At 52.8% G+C, this 26,728-nt stretch overlaps 1 protein-coding gene across 1 annotated transcript; it reads right to left on the reverse strand.

Annotated features, from left to right (window-relative positions):
- RIPK4 (receptor interacting serine/threonine kinase 4) lies at positions 1–26,728 on the reverse strand. Its single transcript, XM_007968795.3, has 8 exons — positions 26,490–26,728; positions 17,211–17,502; positions 11,817–11,965; positions 9,860–9,909; positions 7,281–7,439; positions 6,430–6,533; positions 4,520–4,784; positions 1–2,647 (listed from the first exon to the last, which is right to left on the reverse strand). Exons 1-8 carry the CDS (start codon positions 26,669–26,671, stop codon positions 1,488–1,490), a joined length of 2,361 nt encoding a protein of 786 aa, XP_007966986.1. The 5' UTR covers positions 26,672–26,728; the 3' UTR covers positions 1–1,487.

The raw sequence follows: 26,728 nt of genomic DNA on the forward strand, positions 1-26,728 counted from the left end.
TTCAAAAAAGCAGGCAAGTACTTTGCTTTATTGACACCAAATGGAACTTTTCGTCCCTCATGCAGTCCACACAATAGTAGCATAACACAGTAAAGGCAAAATGAGGCATATTAAAACATAGCCAGTTTTAACAGCTTGGATATTTCCTGTCATGGAAAAGTATCCTGCCCACAGATTCACATTAACATACATGGTACATTAATATCAATCTCTATCATATACCAGGCCACGGTACATGTTTGCACACAGGGTCACGTTCTGCAACAAACTTATTCTAATAACAGTATTAGGAAGGCACCCTATGGGACACAGGTGATAGTTAAGTTGCGAGACAAGATGGGCCGCATCTTTTACATCCAATAACCGCCCTGGGGCCACACCCCAAACTGCTGAGGTGCGGATGCACGTCTGCAAAGCAGGTCAGAAACCCTCCCCCTATAACCCCAAAACACTATCCTTAGCCCAAATCACCTACCAAAAATGAGAGCTGGAAAGGACGCAGATGAGCAGTGCATCTACCTAGGTAATACTGCCCATGTCTAGGTAATACTACATAGTTCTATCTTCATACTGTCTATGAAGATAAAAAACACAGTTTCTCCTGCACCTCTTCCCCCAAGACTGGTGTACTCCAGCGACCTGAGGGGGCTCGCCTCAGTCCCCAGGACTGAGGTTACAAACGGAGAATTTTTTTAATGACTCTTATGCCTGTGGCTCTAGAGTTCCCAAAACACCTTAGACAATGAGAAATGAACAGCAGCTAGTACCATGTGAGCACGTGTGTGTGGTTGTCCACAAGGACTCACCAAAGTAACAGACTGGAATGGTTAAGAGCTGGGCACACACACGTCCCGCAATGCTGGCTGCTACCATTCACTCCTTGTTGCATAAAACATTGTTTGCAAAGCCAACCCCACTACTTAGTCATCATTTACAGACTAGACTATCCAATGTTATGAACATTTTTAACAGGTTTCAAGCAGCAGCTGATAAGGCATTCATCTCTTAAGATATTTTATAAAACAATTCCATGGAAACTTTAAGACAGGCCTCTCTGCCCACTGCTGTGTATGAAGATAAAAAAACACAGTTTCTCCTGCACCTCTTCCCTCAAGACTGGTGAGCTCCAGCGGCCCAAGATGGCTCGCCTCAGGAGAGAGTGGATGCTTCCTTGCCTGGGGCTTCATCACTGAGAGACCAGCCTCAGCAGCCCATTAGGAGCACAACGAAATGATTCTGACCCACGGTCCTTTCAGACAGCAGGTGCCTAGATCGGTGATGGAGCGGGCATGGGCACCTGAGCCAGCTTCGCCTGGAGGGGACACTCTGGTCAGCAGCAGCCACCTCCCGATGGCACCATGTCACCTCCGCTTGGTCAATGTTTAAGCAAGCCACAACAGGGCCCCACGCAGGATCGTTCCATCCCCATGAGGAAGACAGGACAGGACAAGAGCCCCACATGGACCCCGGTCTCCGCAGGCAGCCAGTTAGGTCTTGCTTCGCTGTAGGAGGGTGGCGGTGGGGCCATGGCCGCCCTGGAACTTGAGGCTCTGCAGGTTGATGTGGGCCCCATGCCTGAGCAGAGTCTCCACTGTCTGTGCATGCCGGCCCTGGGCGGCCAGGTGCAATGCGCTGAGCCCCTGCTCGTCAAACAGGTCAATGACGTCGGTGCTGACCAACTCCTCCACCACCTCCGAGTGCCCGTGGGCAGCAGCCAGGTGCAGCGCCGTCTGGTTCAGGGGTCCCCGGGCCAGCACATCGGCCTTCTCCTCGATGAGCAGCTTGACAGTGGCCAGGTGTCCGTTGCGGGCAGCCAGGTGCAGAGCAGTGTAGCCGTCGGAGGTCACGGCCTCCTTGCCGGCGCCCCGATGCAGAAGCAGCCTGGCAGTGCTCGTGTGCCCCGTCTCCGCGGCCACGTGCAGGGGTGTCTGTGCCAGCAGGCTGCAGACATTGACGTCGGAGCACAGGTCGATGAGGATGCGGGCCACGCGGTAGTGCCCACGCTGTGCAGCCAGGTGCAGGGGCGTCCTCCCATCCAGTGTCTGGGCGTTCACACTCACCCCCGGCTGCTTGGCCAGCAGCTTGACGATGGGGAGGTGGCCCTGCCAGGCGGCATAGTGCAGCGGCAGCCAGGCATCCTTGCCCTGCAGACTCACGTCCACGCCTCGGCGCAGCAGGATGCGCACGATATTCTCCTGCCCATGCTGGCAGGCCACGTGCATGGGCGTCCGGCCCTCAAAGTCCACCTCGTTGACCGAGGCATTCTTCTCCAGCAGCAGCCGCGTGCTAGACTCGTCCCCGTTCTGGGCTGCAAAGTGGAGGGCCGTCCACTGGTCCTCGTCCTTGGCGTTGACACTGATCTTCCGTGCCAGCAGGAGCTCCACGACGCCCCGCACCTTCCTCTCCACGGCCATGTGCAGCGGGGTGGAGCCCCTCCGGTTAGTCAGGTTGGGGTTGGCATTGTTGAGCAGCAGCCACTTGACACACTCCTCTTGCCCGGCCTCCACCGCCAGGTGCAGCAGGCTGGCGCCACCGTCCAGCGCCAGGTCCACGTCCTGTGGCTGCAGGATCTTCATCAGCTTGCTGGTGTCCCCAGACACGATGGCATCCATGAGCTTCTTCTTCTGGACGTCTGTGGTGCCCAGATCTGCAGGGAGAGGAGAGGCAAGCGTCAGAGCGCGGCTGCACATCCAGGGACGCAGCGTCTCTGGGAGCCTGGCTGTGGCGCTCAGGTGGAGGAGTGCCAAGGCCTCCAGGCTGTTTGCTGGACACCTGACCATGTTTGAGCATTATCTGTGCCTCCTGATTAAGGTCAGTCCTAGTGGGAGCCCCGGGGCAGGCCGGCGAATGTCTTCCAGGTGCTCGTTAGTTGGTCTGCAGAATAAAACCCACTCTCGCTGTCCTGCGGGGTGCTGAACCCCCTTAGTGCTTAGAGATGGCAGTGACTGCAAACATTCCTTCATTAAAGAAAGAAGGAAAAAGGGCACAGACTAAAAGACCAGGCCAGAGCCCCCTTCGCCTGGAAGCCTTGGCACCTGCCATCCACGGACACCCCAGGCCTAGCAGCCTGCAGAGCTGGTGCCCAGAGCTGGAAGGGGCTGCTGCAGCTCCTGCCCCACCTCGAAGTGGCACCTCCTGACCTTGGAAGGTCAAGAGGGAAGTTTGCTATGATAATCCTGAAGGGACTGAGCCTCTTATTTCAGGAAGACGTTAGTCCAGCACTCAAGATGAAAAGTTGCATTTACCACAAAAATCCTACTGTAGTGCCTGGAATTCTGAGTCCCTGAAATAAGACTCTCCTCCACCCTCATGTGAAACACATGGGGACTTGGAAGGTGGTGGTGCTAAGGTGTTAAGAAAACAGAACCCTCCCAGTCAGGCTTGGTGTTTGAACACTGGTATTCTGAGTAGAGCCAGTAAAATAATCCTCTCTCGAGCATGAAGATGACATGCCATTTCAGAGTATTAGACCCAAAGAGAATGCTCTAGAACGTACTTCTCCATGGGAGATGGTGGTATTTCTTTCTGCCCAGTCTCCCTGACTCTCTTCCTCAACCCCATCACCTACTGCTTATCTGCCGTCACACCAGGTCTTCCCCACTGTGTCTATGTAGCATTTCCTTAACCCAAGACACCCTCTTTTGCCCCCACTATTCTAATCTAAAAATCCCAGGAGGTCTGTAAGATCTAGGAAAAGTCTTTGCCTCCAAGTGGATGTACCAATCCACCAGGAAAAGCCAACTTCTCCTTCCCCCCAAGATCACAGCCTTGGCCCTCAGCCCCTGTGGCTGTAGCCCTGAGTGTAAATCCCTGTATTTTCCATCGGAGCTGCAGCCCCTTCAGGAGTAGGGCAGGACCACATCTTACCACTGCAGCTGGCAAAGAGGAAGCCAGAATGACCACCAGGCCCAGCACCCTGGGGCAGGGATAGGAAAAAAAGCACCTTCCAAAAACAAAAGCCATCAAAATTAACATAAAAAGATGAGATTCGCTAAGTGAGAAGTGCTCCTCCCTAACAGGGGGTTTGCAAAGGTGGCCTGGTGTTAAAACCTCCAAGGATAACCGACACATTACAAGGCCTGGACTACCGTGAATGGGGAGCCCACATATGCGAAGGCATGGGTGTGTACCCAGCAGCATCTGAGCAGAGGGTGTGGGACTGCCATCCTGGAGACAGGAGCCCGCCAGGGAGGGGGCTCAGCTCCTCACCGGGCTCACTGCACTGGATGGGGTTTCCAATCTGTAGACCAGAGGTCAGCCTCTACCCATGGCACTGGCACAGGCAAGCCTGTTGCACAGACTGGCGATGTGGCCTGTTCCCCACATATGCTAAGCGACATAGGATGGAGCCAAATGCCCAACACCCAAAATTAATTACTTCAGACAGAGAGAACACAAAGAAGAATTATTGCTGGGTCGAGAAACTTCCCCTTGATTCCGTTTAGCTGCTTACTGAGTCCAGTCAACTGTCCCGCCGAGCCCAGCATCTCTCGGGGCACAAAGAGGCGTCCCTACTTACCGCTGGTCGAAGGCTCCCGCTCAAAGGACAGCGACAGTGATCCTCTGGAAGAGAAGGCGGAGTCCACCGAGGACACCCCCGAGAGCCTCTTCCCACTGCCGGACGACGGCAGCTTGGACTCAGAGGAGCTGCGGCTGAGCTCCTCCGGGCCCTCGACAGCCTGGGAAACTCCAGAGTCCAGCTGTGAGAGCAGCTCGGAGAGGCTGTAGTCGTTATCGAAGGTGGGGGCGGAGGCTCGCTTGAGCCTGGCAGACACAGGCACCACCTGCGAAGATGCAGAAGAGGGGGTGGGTGAAGACCCTGCCATACCCCGCATGGCCCGCCCATGACACAAACACGGAAGAGCAAGGTGGGCCATGGGAGGGAGGTGGGGGAGAAAGGACGGAACCTGGAAGCAACACAGATAACCTATCGGTCCCCCAGCTCAGACCCCACCTCCGCACAGCACTAGGGAGCTCAGACACCGAGTCCGCACAGCGCCCAGGTGCTCAGACACCACGTCAGTCCGCACAGCACCAGGGAGCTCAGACTCCGCAGCCGCAGAGCGCCAGGGAGCTCAGACGCCACGTCCTGACACAGTGCCTGGGAGCTCAGACGCCCCTGTCAGTCCGCACAGTGCCGGGGAGCTCAAAGACTTGGAGCTACAAAGACTTGCTCTGGCTCCACCCAGCCCAGAAACATTTTAAGGAAAGATCGACTTCATAAAAGTGTAAAATCCAGCCTCATGCAGCTCTGGATGCCATCTGCTCAGTAGCACTGCGCACAGCGTCACCCAGACAAAAGGCAGGCAATGTCAAGCTGCAGAGTGTGAAGCATGTGTGGCGCGACACAGCTGCCCAGCACAGGCCAGCATTGGCAGGAAACGAGAGGACAGACAAGAACTGGGCAGGACCCCCACACGTGGCTACAACTGCGACCTTCCTGCGGAACCACGTGGGGCTGGCCTGGGGGTTGTGTGGGGAGGAGGGAAGGGGGAAGGGCCCGGCTACAAGGATGAGGGATGATCCAATCCGACGCACACCAATGACACCTTATAAAGGGTCTTGATTCACGGACTGCAGGGGCAGCAGGTTTCTGGTGGGTAAGTGGAATCTGACAGGATTTCACGTTTCTTCCCTTGGGCACACCTGTTTGCCCCAAATCCCCACTCTTTGTGGGACGGCTCAATGTCCCGCACTGTTGCTGGGTGTACCAAGCCACCCCCACATGTTGGTTGCCTTCTTTCCCTTATTAGGGCCCAAGTCTGCCTCTTCACCAGCAACCCCCAGGCACCTTTGCTCCCAGACTCACTGGCACGCATGCACTTTATGTTGAGACAGTGGGCGTGCCCTACATGTTTCCTGATCTCCTGAGCTCACACCAACAGGCTGGGATCAATTGCCCAACACCAGATAACACGTTATAAAGCTCACTTAGCTCTGCCTCACAGGTCTGCTCCAGTCTCATCACCTGAAAGGGTATTTAGCCAGCCCTGGCACTTGGAACTTCTTATCACATCTGAAATCACCTAGGGGGCACTCATCAGAGTACAGACCATTTATGAGCAGCTATAAAGGGACTGGATCCCCGAACCAGAGGTGCAAAGACACCCAGACACCAGCTCTCCCTCCCCGTCTGGGGCTGGGCCTTCTGATCCCCGTGGTTCTACGCACATCCAATGAGTGGCTATTTCGTGTCAGGGAAGCCCTTACACTACTCATGCAGAATCACAGACAGGAGGTGGGGCGGGGATGCAGTCGGGCAGGTGCCCCCGTGGGACCTACACTTCTAACGGAGTTGGGTGCGGGATGGGCTCAGAAGAGAGGGAGAGTGGTCTGGGCGGCGGAGGAGTCTGCAGAGAGGAGGAGTGGTTTGGAAACCCTGCCTGGAAGCTGAGGAGACAAAAGACCCCTGTGGGAAGGGCCCATTACCTCGCTCCTGGGCTCTGGGGGGCTTTTCACGTCCAGGTCGTGAGTGGTTTCTTTCACTTCATCATCAGGCTTTTCACACAGGTCCTCGGTTTCAGAAGTAATTTCTTGTGGGGAAGAAAGGGGACATGTCACTCGGATGATGACTTCTGCGTACACAAGCCTTCCATTTAAACACGGGCGGGCCTCCACAAGTTGGGGGATTTCTCACATGCCTCGGCCCAGGCTGAGCTCGCCAGGCAAGCCCAGGGGCCCTACATGGGCGATTTGCTGGCCAAACCCAGGCTCCCCGTTGGTAATCATTTGCAGGCCTCACCAGACTCAAAGCAGAAGCCTTCCCCGGGGAAGCCCCACCTGCCAGTTGCAGGGAGCAGAGCTGCCAGCACCTGGCGGACGAGCTCCCCATTCATCCCGTTTCCTGCCGTAAGCTTTAAATGCAGCAGTTTCCATCTCATCAGGGTGACTTTCCTATGCCAGAGACACATCTGTCCCAGGAAGTCAACTCCCCAAGGGCAACACCTGCAGCCACCAGCCAGGTGAGTCCCTGGGAAAGGCATGGCTGCACCTGAACTTCAGGCTCCCATACAGACTCCTCTGGGCAGCAAGCCCAGCCCTGGCGGGGAGCAGGGGATGGATGGTTGGAGGCGACTCAGTTCCAGCTGCTGTGGCCAAGCCTTGAGTACCAGAGGCCACGGGCAGGTGCTGGGGCCAACCTATCTGTGCAGGGCTCATTTCGGCCCACCTGTTACATGCCTCGTTTCTCACCCAGGCCTGGTCCCTGACCCTGTCCTGTCCATCACCACTATCTCCTGTGACACCCACAGACCATGCTGGGGAGACCCTGGAGAACTCACCTTGGAAGGTGGGCCGAACTCGTGGATCCCCCTGCCAGCACCGCTGCATGAGGTGTATCAGGTGGCTGCAGGCGCGTGGCCGGGCTCTGCACACGGGCGGCAGCTCGGGGCGGTGGCCCTTCACCACCTTCACCATGATGTGCAGGATGTTCTTCTCATCTGCCAAGGGAAGGATGCGAGTTAGGGGCTCTGCAGGGCTGGGTGGCAGCGTCTCACTCTTGGGAGGAAATGACACACTTGCCGGGGACCACGGTGGGACCATCCCCACACCATCCCAGGGAGACGGCTTCCCCTCCCGTTTCATAGCCAGAGCTTCCTGTAACCCTCATCCTCACGGGGCACCGTGCTCTCTAGTTTCCTAGTTTTGAAATCGACCTCTTTCCTTGGGTTCTGATCTACCAGATGGAGTCAGTGTGTTTGGTCACAGAGCAGATCTTCCTCGGCATCCCACCCAAAAGAAGAAGAGGTTCAAAGGAGAACAATATCTTATGAGGCTCATTCCATCAACAGCCCAAGCCAGCAAAGGGAATGAGGTTCACGCACCATGGAGGAGCCACAGCGTCCTGCATCCACAGAGACCCAACTCTGTCTACAATGGCGAAGAAGTCTTCCTCAGTTCCAACTCCAATCCCAAGCTCAGGTCCCCAGCTGGCCTCCCCTGCAGCTGCCCCAGGGCTGGGGTGTGTGGGAGGGCTCTTTCCCTTCAATTCACCATGTGGGGCCGCACCTGTCCTTTCTGACTGCCTTCACTAGCATGCATGGACTCTGGCATACTATTATTATTATTATGGCCACAACTTCCACCCTGACTGGGAAGGGTTCAGGGTGACCTCCAGTGGGCCAACTTCTTTTTTCTGCATAGCCTGGAACCCTCAAGGTGGACTCCAAGCTTCTTGTTCCCAACAGCCCTCTCTGCCCTCCAGATACAAACACGCCAGCCCATGGAATGGCAGCTCTTTGGAGAGGTCGTGTGCCCCAGCAGGTGTGGAAAATCCGCCGAGAATCACCCACAGCTGCCAGGATTCCATACGATGTTTTGCTCCACTTTCCCATTAAATCTTGTGCAATAAATACCTTAAGTATTTAACAGGCTATTTCCATGATTATTCAGACTTCCAAAACCAACAGCTCTTCTAAATAAAATGAAAGTGAACTGAAGTAAACACCTGGAATATGTCCTGCTGCCAAACGCAGACTGGAAAAGCTGGGGAGAGGCTTTGTTCTCCTGCACCTGGAACCCCCTCCTATCTATTAACCCGTTTATGCCTGAGGCTGCAACTTTTTGAATTTGAAAAATCAGACCTTGGTGATGACCTTGAGCAGTAGGATATGAATAATTCCCACATGCTTAGCATTCCAATAATGGAACACTAGGCATATTCAGCAATAAAGCACAGGGACTTGAGCCTTGATCTGTCCCCTGTGCCTAGCTTCGGGTGTCACATCTATCAGACCCCCTCATCTATCAGACACCGCCACATTTCACAAGCATTCGGGCCGTAGGCACTGTGCGGGAGAACGTACAGAAGGCAAGAAAGGCAACAGGTGGTCAGGCAACACAGAGAGACACCGGCCGGCAGAGGCCTGGCAGAACGTGTTCCGTGCTTTCTATTGGCATTCTTTCAAAGCTGCCAAGATACTTGACCTTGCGATGCTGGGAAGATCTCTTCTCGCCCCATCACCTTTCCCATACATCAGCTCCTAGTCTGAGCCCCAACTAACAAGGGGGTAGGCCTTGACTCTCATCTTCATTTTGAGACATTTTCGGTCACACCACAAAATATCATAAGTAGCCCAGAAATGCCTTTAGAGGAAAAGGGAATCTGTCCAACAAAGCTAAAAAGTCCTAGATTTTTATGATAAGTAAGTCAAGGTGTGACAACTTTGAGGATGGTGTTCGGAACGGTCGCTGCCTGGCTGGGGAAGGAAACAGCACAGCTCTCAGGCTGGGCAGGGGCGCCGCTTCCGCATGCGAATCCATGACACTGAACGGCTGTGGACGTTGGCTGTGCAAGCACATGGGCACACATAACACTCCTGAACTGTACGCTTCACACAGTCAACATGCTAAGTTTTGTTATGTGTATTTTATTACTTTTTTTAAAGTAAACAAAAAAGAATTAGTTGGAAATACCAGCACAGGCAAACTCATGGAGACAGAAAGCAGATGAGTGGTTGCTGGGGCTTGAGCAGGAGGAAGGGAGAGGGACTGTGGAATGGCCATGGGCTTTGCCTTCTGGCATGATGAAAATGTTCTGGAATTAGACAGTGGTGACGCTTGTTCAACACTGCCGATGTAGTTAATGTCACTCAATTAAACATTTTAAGTGGCTAACATGACCAATTTTATGTTATATATATTTTGCTACCAAAAAAAAAACAAAGAAAACTAGCTGGCACCTACAAAAATTCCATTGAACAGGCCCCTTCAGATCTGTGCCTTTTCCTGCGTGCAAATTATACCACAGAGCAGCACCTATGGCAGTGTGGATCATGGGCTCTGTTTTAGGATAGAGAAAGGACAACAAGGTGTCCCCCCATTATTCCAGGAAAGACAAGCACATTACACCTCCACTTACCTGCAAACGGCTTCTTCTGTGTGAGCACGCCCCAGATGACGATGGCAAAGCTAGAAGAGAAACCAGGCACGTTAGCATCTGACAGCCAGAGACTCAAAGCCGAAAGCGCTCATGCACAGCAAGAGGCATGAAGAAACCTGTTCTGAAGCCTTCCAAAGACAGAGCCATGACACTGAGATATTTCTCCTGTTTTTAAAAAGAGAAAACTCTCTATAGTGAAGCCCAGCATGTTGACAGCTCAGATGTCAGACAGACTCAAGTAACTTCGTCAACTGGGCTACAAATCTTCAGGCAGCTTGAGGGACTCCCAGAGAGGGTGCCACCCTACATGGGGCATGAGCTCCTGGGGAACAGCACCTGTGTGCCTCACTGTCGTCTCCTCGCAAGCACCAGGCACAGAGCACCTGTGCAGGCATTTACTGAAGAAATGGATGAATGAATGATGGGCAAATCCCATGTCCCCCTCCCCCAACAATGATTTCATTCTCTGAAAACATGGATTCTGGTTCCTAACTTAGGCTTGCTGAGATTTCAGCGTTCCTAACTGAGGCTTGCTGACATTTCATTGTCAGAGGGTTGTTAAAGAAACCACACAGAAAACACAGGAGGCAATACAGCCAAATGCCCCAAAGCCTTTTTCGGGGGCTGCTTAGAAATATATAGATATATGAAGGATATGTTCATGTACATTACTCTGGATACACCAAAAAAGGTGCCCAAATTGATTAAAAAAAAAAAAAGAAGAAGAAGAAAAGAAAAATAGAAGTCTGAAAACTGAGCCTCCAGGGAGCACTGAGTTGGTGAGAGTGGCTGTTTATAGACACCGAATTTACTATCAAAAATTAGTTCAAATGGCAGGTTCAAAAGCTGAAACTCCAAACTCTAAAATAAATGGAGAGGATCTTAACTCTCCCCTACCTCTACAAGCTGTGACTAGTCTCCAAAGTGACACTTCCAGGCAACTCTCAGCTTAAAGCCCCAGCTAAGCACATGCACAATGGCTACTGTCAAACCAGTCAGCCTGGGCTGCTGCTGGTGGCAGTGACCAAAAGGCAGAGCTCAAATGCTGGATCAGAGTCACAGTGCTGCAGGATAAGAGACACAATGGGAGGCTTAGTGCCTGCTCACATGCTCCCGCCCACTTTTCTTCTTCAAGACGTCTGTGTGCTTAAGACCTTTACAATTTGAAAAAGGAAGGGACCAGGTGACTTGGGGAGTGATCTCTGACCAACAAAGGTGAAGTGCCATGAAGAAGATGAGCTGCTCACCTCACAAAATCAGAGTGAATTTCGGGAAGTACAAACACACATGCGTACAGACACCCAGACCACTGAAAGCAGCAGGTTCTTCCAACAGACAAGCCATAAAGCCCATGGGTCATAAAATCGCCAAGGCTCTGACAGGGCAGAGCTGTCAGCCTGGCTTGAACATGGACCCAGGAACATTCTTCCTCCTTGGCCAGCAACACTCACAGCAAAGAAATCCCTGAACTCTACAAGCGCCCACCCATTTCATGTGGACTTAGCCCCCTTTCTGTTTTTGTTTGTTTGTTTTTTTTTTAAGACAGGGTCTCGCTCTGTTGCCCAGGCTGGAATGCAGTGGTGCAATCATGCTCACTGCAATCTCTACCTCCCAGGCTCAAGCAATCCTCCCACCTCAGTCCCCAGTAGCAGGGACTACAGGTGCACCCCACCATGCTGGGTTAATTTTTGTATTTTTTGTAGAGATGAGGTTTCACCATGTTGGCCAGGCTGGTCTCAAACTCCTGGACTCAAGTGATCCTCCCACCTTGGCCTCCCGCAGTGCTGGGATTACAGGCGTGAGTTACCGCACCTGGCCTGAACCCCATTTCTGACTGGCAGTAAGAGGCCCTTCTGAAAGCTGCAGCTCAGGGCATGAAGCATTGAGGTTCAGAGCCCCCGGCACCCATAGGGGATGAGGGTGGTATGTCACACACCTGTATACATCGTGCTTGGTGTCAAAGAGCCGGCTCTTCTCCCTGATGCGCTCCGGAGGGAGGTAGGCAATCGTGCCAAACAGGCCATCCATGCTGAGGTCATGCGAGTGGGATAGCCCATTGCACTTGGCCAGCCCAAAATCAGAAATCTGCAACACAGCCATCAGAGCAGGGCTCATTAGCCTTCAACAGTGACATTTTATGATGCTTTATCAAAAGCTGCCCTCTGCAATCTGAGGGTGGGTGAGAGCTTTCCAAGAGCCCCTGAGAGCCATGTCTGTGCCTCTCCAGGTAGCCCTGCCCCAGGCAGGGAGGGAGACAGATTCTGGGGCAGAAGCCAGCCTGGAGGCACAGGAGCAGCACATTTGACGGGCAGGTTAAAGAATTGTACTGTAAGGAAGGAGTTCTCTGAGACAGAACTCAAGAAGAATTAGAATCCACCTTCTGTAAGGCATCATGTTTGCCACTGTGGTTGACAGCCAGCTGAGCCGGCATAAAGGGAAAAAAGCAAGCCTTAGAGGGTTCAGGTAAAGAGAGACACATGTGAAGATCAGGTCTGCTCCTCGGGAAGCTGGGGAGCTGGTTATGCAACCTGCCAGCTGGGGAGGCTGGCGGGCAAGTGGCTGCAAGTCCTTTAAAGGGGAACATACCTTCAGAAGCTTAAACGTTAAAGCAAACAACACACACGCCTCGCAGCCCTGTCCATCTGGAGTGTTTTGTGATCAGACACTGGCTGGCTGCTTCAAACACATGTATTCAAGCAAAGGTCTGATAAACACCTCTGCTGGCAGGGCCCAGGCCCCAAGGAGCACCAGCCACCAGCTCCTCCAGGAATGCCCTTAGCGTGCGCATTCGGGGGAGGCAGGTCTCAGGTCTCCTTCGGGCAAAGGTGACCTTGGAGCTCACTGGGGAGACTTCACAGACCCCCGGCCTGACCTCTCTCAGGGGCATCCCCTTTCCTGCCACTGTCCTCCCCTCTCCAGTGTAACTCAGTCCCCTCTGAAGCTGCTGAAAACCGTGTGTGGGATGAAGCCACAAGTCATTAGCATTAGTAGGACTCTTGATCCAGGGGGAGTGCCGCCCTCAACTCTCCTTCAAGGCATATGGATTTTTAAAAAAATCCTTTTCATTAACTCTTGAGCTCCTCTCGAACACACCCATGGAGTGACAGGAAATGAGGCTGAGTCAGGCCTTAATTCTGGGCTGGCTGTGCCCATGTGGTGAGCCAACAGGGCTGCTGTCATCAGCACCAAACAGCAGGGAGAATTTATGACCCATGACTCGGGCTTCCAGGGATCCTGAGCACATCTGCAGGGAGGTGGGGGGAAGGCCTGTGAGCAGGGACCAGCCCTCCTCGTCTGCAGCTAGGAGCACCAGGATAAGGCCCTGACCCCAGTGGCTCTCATGTCCTCCCACTTCTGTTTCTCCCAGGGCCTTCAGGCCTGCACCGCCTTGAGAGCCACACTCTGCACCCCAGGGAAAGCGTCAGCTCCCCAGAGGAACGCCATCACCCGATTGTGCAAACCCCGGCGGCAGTTGGACACTGGGATACAACGTGTCCCAACTCTCCAAATAAGCTCGAGTACAGGAAGTTTCAGTTCAACAGTGATCGGCGGCTTGAAAGCCTTCAAATTCAGAAATTGGTTGAACAATGAGAACACATGGACAGAGGGAGGGGAACATCACATGCCGGGCCCTGTTGGTGCGTAGGGGAAGAGGGGAGGGAGAGCATTAGGACAAACACCTAATACATGCGGGGCTTAAAACCTAGATGATAACCTAGATGGCTGATGGGTGCAGCAAACCACCATGGCGCATATATACCTATGTAACAAACCGGCACGTCACGCACATGCATCCCGGAATAAAAAGTAAAATAAAATACACTAATAACGAAAGCATCACACAATTTCTAGGCAATTCCTTCATCCCCCTGTATGGCTGAATGTAGGAAAAAGTATCACCCTCTCACGGTTAGTTAAGGATCAGACTCACTGTTCTAATCTTGCCTGTACAAGTTAGTAGCTCTGTGGTCCTGGATGATTAGCCTCTCTGTGCCTGTTTCCTTTTTTCATAAAAGGAGGCAATAACAGTACCGTTCCTGTAGCTTTGTTGTGAAAATTAAATGACATCTGGGATCATTAGGAAAAAAAAAAGAAAGAAAGAAAAGAAAAAAATGAGAGGGACTGGGGCAGAGATCCCAGTCTGGTGCTTCCCCAGCGCTGCAGCCTTTTCTCCTCCTCTCTGTGTCAGACAGAGCCAGCCACTCAGACTATACTTGGTGAAAAGAAAATAAGCAGCAATTCTCTGCAAAACCTCTGGCAACAAAATGCAAGCTCAGAATTGAGAATTCTGGGAGGGTTGCTGACTCTCTGTGTTCTCCTCCCTCCACATCTCAGACCCCGGGCCAGCTGCATTTGCCCTCCGCCCTTCCTCATGTTCCCACCCAAGCTGGCCCTTGCCCCATGTCCTTAACAGCGAGCCACTGTGGCATCTACTCTGACCAGCAAATGCCTCCACACTTACAAACACTATCATCAGCACCCGACTCTGCATCTCTAAGAGCTGAGGGCTCACAGCTGCCCCCAAGCACACGGCCCTTCAACTTCAAGGTCCAGCTGTCAAGACTAAGAAAGTGGCCTGCCGGGGCTTTGCTGCCTTTAAAAGAAAGACAGAGCAGAACGCGACCCACGTGTGACCCTTTGAAAAGCGTCTGTTCTGGGCTAACTGGACATATAAATGCAGCCTGAGATTTTAAACCAAGTATTTCATTTTTAACTTGAAATTGATTCCAACTAATATCTTAATATTGGTATTTAGTATATTTAATGTCAAATAATATCAAGTAGTAATTTGATACTATTACTTTATATACTATTTATATTTATATACTTTGTGAAGCAGACAGTTGCTGTGATATTTTCAGTTTGAATCAAGCCCTGGGCACCGAGGTAGCCCATCTCAGAGGCAAACGGCAGGACTGGAATGGCGACTTAAGATCTAATTTCAGAATTCTAGATTAAAGTTTTCCTGCATTGAATAACTGTCTACTGAGGACTGCCCAGAAGCCCAGTGGCCAGTCCATGCAAAGCTTCCACACTTTGTCTTCAGGATCAACGGTGCTGACTCTTAGAACCCCAACACTCTCCCTGCTGCCCTCTACACACCAGTAGCTATTTCTAAGAAAAAATAAGTATGTCATGTAAATACATTTTTCTGTTTGTTTTTGGGCTTCTTGATGGTGACTAACATGCCTGATTAAGAAGGATGTCACACAAAAGCAATCTTTCCTGTGGCCTGTCAGGGTACACAGAGCCTTAAGATGTCCCAGGGGCGCCAGGCAGAGATGTCCGTCACTTCCTGGCCAGCACCCGGTGTGCCTTCGACAGCAGCCTCCCTGAGAAAGCAGTTCCAGGCAGTATCTGTCTGCTGCAGCCATCCTGAAAGACAGGGAAACCCTGCTGCCTGCTACCCCTGCAAGAAAGCCCAGAGCTCTCCCTGCGTCTCTCTCTCGGGTTGTTTCCTTCACCTAAACGCTCTGCTGCTGCCTGCCCCCGACTTCTGAGGGCAGAAAAGCCGGACCCTGTGTGAAGGCCCAGCCCCAGTAGCACTCCCACCCCCTCCCACAGGGCTGCCTCCAAGCCCTGCCTGCAAGTCACATACTCTGCCCCCAAGTGACTGCTACGTGCAGTGGTCATTTGGTTTCTTTCATGTCAAGCACAGTGGCAGGCCAGGTGGAAATCAAGGTCTCTGCTCCACGACTTAGAGCTGGACGATCCTGGCTGCTAATTTACTCACTCTGAGCCGAGACTCAGCAAGAACCAGAGGCCACCGTCCACTCTGCACCTCTGCTCTGAGGATGAGGGCAGCTCCCGCAGGTGAAGCCTCTGGCATGCCCTTTCTGGTATTTAGTGCATGTTGCACAGCAGACCTTACCAGTCATTAGGGCCCCAGGGCCGGAGCTACCTAGAAACAAGCCCATAAATGTTGGTGGGAATGGAGGGTCCGCATGTGAAGCCCAGCCCTGCCCGTCACAGGAAACAGGAATCCCAGGGGTCCCAGAACATGAGCAGAAGCGGGAAGCCACCCTAGAGCCCACTCAAGCCCAGTCACTTGATTTTTGTCTCCATTATCTCAACTTCCTACTTCACTTAGCAGGACAGAGCTTCATCTTCTAGCTGAAAGCTTATTACTGGGCAACACCCACCTAAGAGACAACTTATAATTACTGCCCAAAGTGAAAAATTGACCTCCTCACCGCCGCCCTGGCTGAGCAAGGCACGCCAGATGCACTCGGCCGCAGAGTCTGGGCACAGGGAGCGGCCGTGCACATGCCACACGGGCCACCACTCCCATCCCCACCAAGAGCTCAGGGGCAGGGCCGGGCCCTGAATTCAGGTCTATCCTAATTAATGGTCAGGCCATCAGAGCGGCCTGGAAGTGCTGTGCCACCAGGAATAGTAGCACAGCCAAGCCAGGCGGGGACTCCTCTGCTTGTCCCCTGCATGAATTACATGGCTCTCGGCTCCTTCTCACTCCCAGGGCAGACACCAGTATCGTGTAGACCAGCATATCACCCTGGGCCTCCCAAGAGCATGTGAACGTCACCACGTGGGAAAAACTACAGCACGTCAGGTGTAACCACCACATGTCAATGACAGTACAACCCTAGCCATGAAGGCCATCACAGGAGATCCAAGGAAATACAGCCCTGATGCAAAGGTGATGATGCTAACACCTGCCAAGGCCCAGCAGCAACGCTGGTTTTCAGTTATATTATCCCTCTTACTTTTCTGTGTTTCAAAAACCAATCAGCAAAGCAAAAGCAAGCTCCAGCTCCCAGGCCTTGCACTAATATAGCAAGCTGCTCCTCCACACTCTACGCAGGGGCAGACAGAGGCAACGAGACCCTCCTCACAGCCTGTTTCCACAGCACTGTGAGGACCCCACTGCAGAGAACCCCCACATTCCCACCACCCTGAGCTCCTGAAAACACTGAGGGAAATGCGTCCCTTCGTTGCAGAGCCTGAGGTCTCGCAAGGACACACCTGGCCCATGGGCTGATTTCTAACCTGATTTCGTAAGACCAAAACCCACAAACCCGCAATTTTTTTCCGGAATGAGTCATACGCCAGGATTTGGGGGAACAGCCCCCGCGTTCACCAAGCCCACCCTCCAGCTACACGGCGTGTGGTTTTCATACCGACCAGGACAAGCTTAGACTCCTGGAGTCCTCATGCTGCAAAAGTCCCTGGTTTCAAGTTCTTTCCTCCAAGAAGAAGCACCTCCTCTTCCGACTGTGTCCTGACCTCAGGGCTTCACCCCTTGATGCCCTGCTCCCCAAGAAACAGGCCCCCCCTGCCCAGCTCCCTCGGGCACCGTGCGGCTCCCCACCTTGACGTGGTAGTGGGCATCCAGCAGGATGTTCGCGGGCTTGAGGTCCAGGTGCAGGAGTGGCGGAGCCATGCAGTGCAGGAAGTTCATGCCCACCGCTGTCTCGTGGATGATGCGGAACCGGAGATCCCACGGCAATGGCTCTGAGGCCAGCAGCTTTTCCAGGGAGCCCGTCTCCATGTACTCCATGACCAGGCCGACAGGTTCGCGGCAGATGCCGTACACAGGCAGGATGTACCGAAACTTGGCCATCTCCATCTTCTTGGCTTCTTCCAAAAGCTCCATGCGCTCCCTGAAAAAGTTCAAAGGCATGAAGAACACACAGTGGTCACTCAGCCACAAACACAGAACAGCAACCTGGCCAGAAGACGACTGGCTCCAGAGGGCTGAGCAAATGCCTCAAGTGCGCACACACGGGGCACACTTTACTGTCACATCACTAACGCAGGGCTTTCCAGAATCTCTGTCCTGAGGCTGCTGAAATGTACCTGTGCAACATAGGGTTATCAGAAGTGAGAAGGAGGGAAATTCTAATTTTATACACACACACACACACACACACATATATATAGAGAGAAAGAGATAAAATGTAGTAAAATAGACATAACATAGTATTAATTATTTTAGCCATTCACAGGTGTACAATTCCCTGGCATTACACACATTCACAATATGGTGCAACCATCACTACTATCTATACCCAAAACTTTTCCATCAACCTCAATCAAAAGTCTGCACCCATTAGCCAGTAACTCCTTCCCTCACCCCCATCCTCAGTAACCTCTTTTCTACATTCTAGGCACATTCATATATGTGCAAGCATATAAAATTGGCCCTTCTGTGTCTGGCTTGCTTCATTAAGCATGTTTTCAGGGTTTATTCACGCTGTAACATATATGAAAACTTCCTTTTCATGGCTGAATAATATTCCGCGGCATGAGATGTGCTGCGTTTTGTTCATCTGTTCGTGGGTGCAGGCCATTTCCACCTTTTGGCTCTTGTGGATAATGCTGTACAGCTGCACACATTGGGGGACAAACGCCTAGAGACCTGGCTTTCAATTATTTTGGATATATACCTAGGAGCAGAATTGCTTGGTCACATTCTGTGTGTAACATTTTGAGAAACTGCCAAATGGTTGCCCACAGCCTGCCACCTTGTTTGTATAAACTTTTACTGGAAGAAAGTCTCACCCATTCATTTAAATACTGGCTGTGGCTGCTTTTGCACTTCAAAGGGGAGAGGAGTCCTCGCAACAGAGGCCCTGCGGCCTGCAAAGCCTAAAATGTTGCCTCTCTAGCCCGTTGTGGAGAAAGTTTGCCAACCTCTGGTCTAAGGTCACTTTCCTGGTGCAGCCTGTGTTTCCACAGACTGGAATCCCAGTGCAATGGTCTGTATTAGTGTCATGGGTCAAAAGTCTCAGAATGCGTTCAGGGTAAGAGGCCGAATCCGAGGATGCACGCTGGCCATGGAGGATCTAGGTCAGCAGTCCCAAACACAGACATGGTAGAAAGCACCCAGGAAGCTGGCTGGAATGCTGATTCCCAGGCCTTGCTCCTTGAGAATGTGTTCCAGGTTGGGGCTGGAAAACCTGCTTTTTTTTTTTTTTTCTTCGTTTTTGAAAAAGAGTCTCACTCTGTTGCCCAGATTGGAGTGCAGTGGCATCATCCCGGCTCACTGCAACCTCCACCTTCCGGGTTCAAGTGATTCTCATGCCTCAGCCTCCAGAGTAGCTAGGATTACAGGTGTGCCACATTCAGCTAATTTTCTGTATTTTTAGTAGAAATGGGGTTTTGCTATCTTGGCCAGGCTGGTCTTGAACTCCTGGACTCAAGTGATTGGCCTGCCTCAGCTCCCAAAGTGCTGTGATTACAGGAATGAGTCACTGTCCCCGGCCAATCTGCTTTCTAATAATATAATAATAAGCTCCCTAAAGGAAACGTTCAGAACCACACTTGGAGAGATCTGACCTCCTAGAGCAGGAAACCCAGCAGCTCCATGTCCACACACAGGCCACGCAAGGCAGCTGGCTGGGGTGGCCCTCAGGTAATTCCCCCAGAATCCAGAGTCCAGCCCAAGTCCCTGCCTATAACCCAGTCTCCACTGCTACAGCAGGGGGCTCTTCTGGAGCTTGGACACAGGCCTGCTCCTCCCAGTGACAAACCCTGGAGCAGGTGCTGGGAAATCACTCAGTGGCTCCCACTTCCTCGCCTGCTGGAGAATCCAAAACAGTGCCAACAGAACGCATCCATTTCTTAATGATCTGACCTCCCCTGTGAGATTCAGCCCCTCCCAGGCTTCCCTTACAGTAGTGAAAACACTTTCCCCGCAGGAAAGGCCAGCAGGAACCCGTGGATGCTACTGTTTAGCTCTTGCTGTGGAAATTCCCATACATGGGGCAGGTACCAAAGGCTTGGAGATCTCAGTCTGTCTGCCCCCCACAATGCGAGCCCTGCAGCTAGGGCTTGCGTCTCAGGGCATAGTCCACTAGTTCTCAAATAGAGGCAACTTCACCCCCCAAGAAACACTGGGCAATGTCTGGAAAGATTCTGGCTGTCACAACTGAAGGATCTACCGAACATGCTACAATGCATAAGACAGCCCCAAGGCTAAGAATTACTCAGCCCCAAATGCCAGTAGTGCCAAGTTTAATAACCCCGATGTAAACCAAGTGAGTGCATTTTCAGCCAACAAACTACTACTGTCCAGAATCAGCACTTCAGTACTCCCAGCACTCACCCGACCTTTATTTTAAGCAGTTCTGTGTACTGGCAGGCGCTCACTGGAATTCACTATATGTCAGAACTAAAGACAGGTCCCTTTCCTGTCTTCACAGGGTTTACGTGTACCCTCTAAGGGAGAAGATGGAGAATTACTCCCAAAAGAGAAGTGTGGTTGAAAAATCTAAGCCTCTTGAAAGGAAGGTCCAGGGAACCATGGAGAATCAAGAGAGACCCAAAGTCAGAAGTCAGCGTAGGAAAGGGCCCCTGAGAGAGTTGGGAAGGCTGAGACCTGCACAGAGTCCAGGGGCACCCGGGAGGCCAGCAAAGCAGAGCGGTCACTGTGGACCCCCTTGGGCTTGGCAGAGCAGAGAGGGGAAGCCAGCAGAGCACACACACTCCGTAGGAAGAATCTGCCGGACAGGTCCACTGACTGCATGTGGAGGAGAAAGGCTTACAGGACCTCTCTGGAGCTGTACGAGGGGTCGCTAGGCAGCCCCCCATGGTGGACGTGGGAGCACCTCAGGAGAAGCAGCTGGGGGGGGGTGGGGGGTGGGCAGGTCAAGAGTGTGTCTGAATACACTCAAGGAGCAAAGAATCCCACTGGCCTTGGGAACAAGTGAAGCAAGTATCAGGAATGAATGTCAAATTATGATGAGACAAAACGGAGGGTAGCATGGCCTGCTTTTCCTAGCACTCTGGTTAAATGACCAATTAATGGAAAACAAGATGCCCACCAGTGTGCAGTACTGGCCTGTGGGGGTCCCTGGGCTGAGCTGAAAGCTGCCCCATCACCAGCATACCGTCGGCTGCTCCCTCCCTCCAGGGGAAATCCCTCTCCCTGCAGCCACCGGCGTGGGCCAGGCTCTGGGACCCATCAAGGGATGGGGGGACTCTCAACCCATTTCCCACTCTCAATGACCATTGGGAAAAAAGGAAGAGGGCCTGATGCCAATGTCAAGCATCAGCTAAAATGAAACCGGTCACCAAAGAAGGAAAATGACACCTCTCAGCTCCCGGCCTTTCTCCTCCTCTGGGAACACCGGTTGGCTGAGGCCCTCATTTGTTATTTAAAGGAATACAAGCACAACTTCCACTCCAGCAACAGCCGCTAACTTCCAAACTGTCGGACTGGGACGTGGTACCAGCTGCCGCTTCTGTCTTCTGTCTTGTTAAGAATCAGAGTTATGATTTGCCTGTTTCCGATTGCTCAAATGTGGCCAGCTTGCCGCCCCTCCCCTACCAGTGCGGCCTCCCTCCTCCAGACACTCTGCCCCGGGGAGCCGGCCAAAGTCCTTACACAGGACTCAGACCCACATCCACTGTGCAACCCTGTGAGGCACACCCTCCTCCCCGGAGGGTTTTGAGGAAATGACAATTCAGGTGTTTAGAGGCCGGCCATTCACAAGGGTCATTTTTCTACATTTAGTAGACATTCTGAGTGTGAACTCTCTAAGCCAAAGCTGACTGATAACAAACACGTATTCTTTGAACAAAGTCAATCAAAGGAAGGCTGAGTAGCTTATTAAGTGGAAGCTCTGAGCCACTCTGCAAATAGTGTTTTCTTCTTTTTGCCCAAGGGCTTAATACATAAAACCCAGGTGACTTCTGATTGCAGAGCGAGCTCATTAGCAACTCTAACAGCTACAGGCTGGCGGCAGAGCACACCCCTCCCCAGCGCACCGAGTTCAGCAAGTATTTTACTCTCCCTGCCCCGGGCCCTATCTGCAGAACAGAGACCCCATTTACCTTACTTTAAAAGAAACAACAAACAAAAAAGGGCCACTGCTGCCTGTTGGCTCCCGAAAGCGGATCCCCGCTAGAATCTCCTAACGGAGTCCACCCCATCTTTGCACAACTGCCTGAAGGGAGCCGAGCACGACTTCCCCCTTCCACGGGCCACACATTTTCCACGAGGAAAATCAGCTGTCCTGGAAAAAAAAGTCATTGTTTCCGTGGACAAAAGTGTCTTCTCTGTGACAGCACGATCCAAACTGGCTTGGGGTAGACAGGATTCCAGCTGAGGAAGGGGGTCCCGGGACCGCCCCGTGGAAGATCTGAGGCCCAGGAGTGGAGGTGGAGCGGCTCTCTTGCCTACCAGCATGGATTTCGTTCAGAAGCACCGGCATATCCTCAGAAACTTTCCATACTGTTTACCATCCAGTAACCACTGGCCAAAACCCACACGACCCCTCCTTCCAGCCTCTCTTCAGGTGCTCGCTAGGCGACTTCTGGGAAACTCCAGTGGCTTTAGGAAGCTCCAGCCCTTCAGGGGTCAGGTGTCGCCCAGCGGCATTTGCAATTCAATAAGCCTGAAAGGGCCTCCTGGCAAGCTGCAGGAAGAGGCTTCTCTGATGGAGGGAGGTTATGAAGTGCTCAGGTACTCTGAGCACAGAAAGAACCCACCAACTGCTTTTTAGCAATGGCACTATTTTTTTAAATACATTTTTTCTTCTAAGCAGTGTTTCTGGCTTATTTTGATGACCACACAAAAGGAACTGTAGATTTATTATTATCATTATTTTAAGACGTGGAAAGATGCCGAATCTAGCCTAGGTGCTGGGGTGGCAGCCAGGGAGCACGGAACATCACATAGTCACATTTGCACTGTCTCCAAATCGCATTTCTTACTGTTGACAGTGAGGTCAGTGTTTCTGGGTTGACCAGAACCCCCTCTCGCCAGTGTTAATGAAAACACAACCTAAAAACTGTGCCTCATTCCAAGCGCTGATAGGCTTAGGCACAGTTCAGTGGGGGTGGCGCCCTGTTCCCCTCTCCTTCGCTGCTGAGGAAAGTGCTGCTAATTCTGCTTCCGCGCAGGAACGGGGAAAGCCCCCCGCCCCACAGTCCCCTGGGCCCTGTTTTGGGTTCCACATGAAAAATCTCTGGGCATTAATTAGGATCAACTTGTGGTTCAACTTTTTAAAGATACGATGAGTAGCACTTACATGAAATCGGGTTTCTCCTCATTTAGGGCTAGCCAAAGTGTATTTCCCCCTCCTAGGGAGGGTACTGGAGTAGCAAGAAATACAAGAAATATCATCACACCAACCATATCTAAAAGGAACTTCCTAAAGTCCCAGGGTTCTTCTCCAGGCTCAGAAATCCCAAAGACCTGTGGAACAGGCCAGCTGCGGTTTCCCCTGGAAGCACACAACCTGGAAAGGGGGAAAGAACAGCCCCTGGACGTGGTCTTGTGCAAGTGGAGAAGCAGTAAACGAAGGGAAAAGTGAGAAGCAGGGAGGTGGGGGAGGCGGTGAGACCGCTCAGGTAACAAAGAGCTCCTAAGGAGAAACCTAGGAACTACCTTCGGGAAAACGCAGCCGGAAAACGTGTTTCATCATCTGTTAGCTGATGCCTCTCAGTGAGGCCTTCTGCACACGAATCCAATCATGTTCCCAGGGAGCCTCGGAGGGGTTCCCACATGGCTATTTTTAAAACTGACAAGAAATGGGCTTGTCCAATTGTCAGCTCTGTTGTTACAAACCTGGGGTTTGCTCAGGCTCGCCCCGACCAGCCAGGGCTAAATGTGGCAGGAGCAGGAGTGGCTCCCAGCCGGCGCCCCGCAGGCACTGGCTGCTTCTGAGCATCCCCTTCGCTGGGGGCTGGCAAGGGAAGAACGGGGCCTTTGGGATCACTTTATTCTCTCCAAACTGGTCACAGCACCCATCCCTACACCCCACCCTAGGCCCTGTGACCCCCCACGATGAGAGTCAGCCAGGGAGGCTAGCTGTCTCTCCAAAGCCACCCCATAGGACCCTCCGAGGCACCAAGCCCCATGACGAAGGGAACCTCAGATCAATGGGGTATCACCTGTGAACTACCAGGAGCCCTGGGAGCTCCTGGGAGCCCTGCCAAGTGTCTAGGGGCTAGGCAGCCCCCTGACCTTTCTTGCATAGAAAAGCATGCTCACATGGCCTGGCGCAGCCTGCTAATCAAAGAAGTCCTGGGCAGGTGCTGTGGCCAAGGGGTGGCTAAAGGCTGGTCCCAGGGGAGCTGCAGGGAGCCAGGAGACCCCAGACCACCTTGAGAGGCAAGCAGCCTTGGCCAGTGAAAATCAGCCTCACCTGCACCTGTACCTGTGGTGGCTCCTATGCAACAAGTGGAGAGGACCATAACTGACCCCAGGCAGCCTGGAAAAGGCTCAGACCCATGTGGCAGGGGTGAGAGGGGCTGTCCCTCCAAGAAGAGAAGCAAGACTTAGGGAGAAGGGGTACAGGGCTGGGGGCTGCACACAAAGACCCCAGGAAAATCCTATCTCCCAATTCAGGGAACATCTTGCAAATATGAGGGGCTGGGGTGGGAGGCAGCTCGTCAGAAAAACACTGAAAAATTTGGCAGGACACATGACACAGCAACTACCTTAAGACCTAGGTGCAACCTTGTGAGACTGCAATGCAACCAGCTCCTGGAGCACAGCGGGACTGATGTACATTCCTAACCAGAACCTCAAGCCGAATACAGCTAATAATTAACCTAAAGGAATCAACTTCGTAAACAGCTGGGGTTTGACCATCTTCTCAGAAAGATCAGCCACTGCTGCACACGGCAAAGCCCCAACCTGCTCTACCAGGCCCAGCAGAGCACAGCAGGTGAAATGCTTCCTGCTAGGCTAGGCGATGCTGACCTCGACCTAGACACCTGACATGCCACCACCTGTCTGCTTTGGGCAGGGCAGGAAAGGCTTCCAGTTAAAGTACAAAACACTTTTCAACCAAGCTATGCAATATCCTAAGTGATCCGCCTCAAGTGTAGAAAGCCTCCTCCAACTAGGCCACCCAAGATACAGGGACTGGTCGCTAGAAATAACAGAAGATCCTAAGGATGTGAGCTGGTGAGTCAGTCTGGGGAGGTGCTTGTTTACTTTGCTCTTCCAATACAAGAAAGTGGTGTTAAAATTTTCGCTGATGATTAAAGCTCGCTGCAACAACAAGACTGTCAGACACACATCCCCAAGAGAGAAAACGAATGCCCCTATGGAGAGGGTTCCCTTTCAGAACCTAACCACTGGCTGGTACTCAAAGTGGTTTGGATTTCATCAAAATAACCACAGCACCCCTCCTGGCCTGAGAAGTTCCCAGGATCTGGGGCAGGGGAGAAAAAGTGCACAGCCTGGGCCAGCATCTCACCTTTGAACTAGTGGTGACTGGATGACACTCTATTGATGTTTCCAAGAAACACTGCATTTGAAGGTTACGGCAAAAAGCCACCAATAGCTCTGCTGTGTAGTCTCCTAGCAAAGGACGAAAATGCAAAGGGAGAGGACGTGTCTCTCATCCACAGAGGCGTCATAGTCACGACATGGGGCTGCAGCACGCGCTCCCACCCCAGACACAAGCATCACAAAGATTCTGCAGAAAAGCTGGGGCTTAGCGGCCCCATCACTCAATCAGCCAAACATTCAAAACCAGGTCTGCCAGGCTAAATGGTATTTTTAAAAGTAGCCGCTTCTGAGTGTATGTGTCCAGGGAATCTCTAGGTAAAATACAAGCGTAGCTTCCATGTAGAATGTAAGCTTCATTAAAGGATAAATAATTAAAATGTGCTAAATTAAGCCTTACATATAAACCATCAAAATCAACTGTAAACAGTGAAATCTACAACAACAAAGAGGTGCTGTTCAAGAACATTCTCCCTACCTCTCAAATTATGCACAGACGACAATCGACCCACCGAATTTAAGAGGGGCGGCTCTGCGTCCTTCCCATTCGTCTTTGTTACCTTGAACACTCCTGCTAGGTACTAGGTACAGACAGGCTTCATTCTGACTTTTGGACAGAGAAAATGGGTTGCAGGAGGGCCCCATGGCACGGCCACAGAGCATTAACGCAAGGCCCTTCCCCAGCGGTTCGGTCTCGAAATTAAGTCAGCTAAAACGAGTGTGCGGCGAGAAGGGGCTGGGTGGACGGATCAACACCCCGGACCCCATGCCGGACCCCACTGCCAGGTCCAAGCCCTGGAGTTCCAACGCGCAAGCGCCGGGCACCCGGGAAACCTCGCCCGAGCCAAGCCGAAGCTTCCGACCGAAATAATTACTGTCTTACACCAATTTGTGCTCCAACGTAAATTACTAAGTAAGTCGAACGAAGGCTAACTCCACTCACAAAGCCCAGAGGCCCACACGGCAATTTTTCTAAGCCCTGCGCAGACCGCAACTCCCTGGTGGGTCCCGGGCGGGCCGGACGCGCCTCCCAAGGGCACGGGTCCGAGGCGCAAGGCAAGCTGGAGACCCCAAAAAACCGGGGCCATTCGGGGAGTGTCAGGAAGCACGACTGGGCGCCTTCGGACGTCCGGGCAGACGCGGCCCCCAAGGAGCCCCAGAGGAGCCTCCTGACCCGGCCCCGATGTGCGCGATCGCGCCCAGGCTCGCCAAAGCCCCCGCGCCCCTCCGGCCGGGACAGGCCAAGTGGTCACTGCCGGAGTCCCGCAGCCTCGCCGGCAATTGGTTTACCCCCCTAAGCAGCTCCGGGGGTGAATTCGGGAGAGAGAGGCAGGACCCCGGGACCCGACACCCCGACCCCGGCCTCGCCCGCCCCAGCACCCCGCCCGGGCCGCTCACCTGTCGTCAACGTGCAGGCTGGGCGAGCACTTGATGGCGAGCCAGGTCTTCCAGTGGACATGGCGCACCTTGTACACCTGCCCGAAGCCACCCGAGCCCACCTTCTCCCAGCCTGTGAACTCGCCCGCGTCGAATGTGCGCAGCAGCCCCAGGGCCCACGGGGTCCCGCCGTCGCCCTCCATCGCGCGCGTCTAACCAGCGCCGCCGCGGCCGCCCAGGTGCCCAGGTGCGCGCCCCGC

This window comes from Chlorocebus sabaeus, chromosome 2 (assembly GCF_047675955.1).
Source record: "Chlorocebus sabaeus isolate Y175 chromosome 2, mChlSab1.0.hap1, whole genome shotgun sequence".
Lineage (NCBI taxonomy): Eukaryota > Metazoa > Chordata > Mammalia > Primates > Cercopithecidae > Chlorocebus > Chlorocebus sabaeus.

Excerpts from the sequence above, each read along its gene's own strand:
- RIPK4 (XM_007968795.3), bottom strand. The coding sequence starts at position 26,671 with ATGGAGGGCGACGGCGGGACCCCGTGGGCCCTGGGGCTGCTGCGCACA. Across the intron at positions 6,534-7,280 it reads AGTTCGGCCCACCTTCCAAG|AAATTACTTCTGAAACCGAG; the intron begins GTGAGTTCTCCA and ends CTTCCCCACAAG. Across the intron at positions 2,648-4,519 it reads GCGGGAGCCTTCGACCAGCG|ATCTGGGCACCACAGACGTC; the intron begins GTAAGTAGGGAC and ends CTCTCCCTGCAG.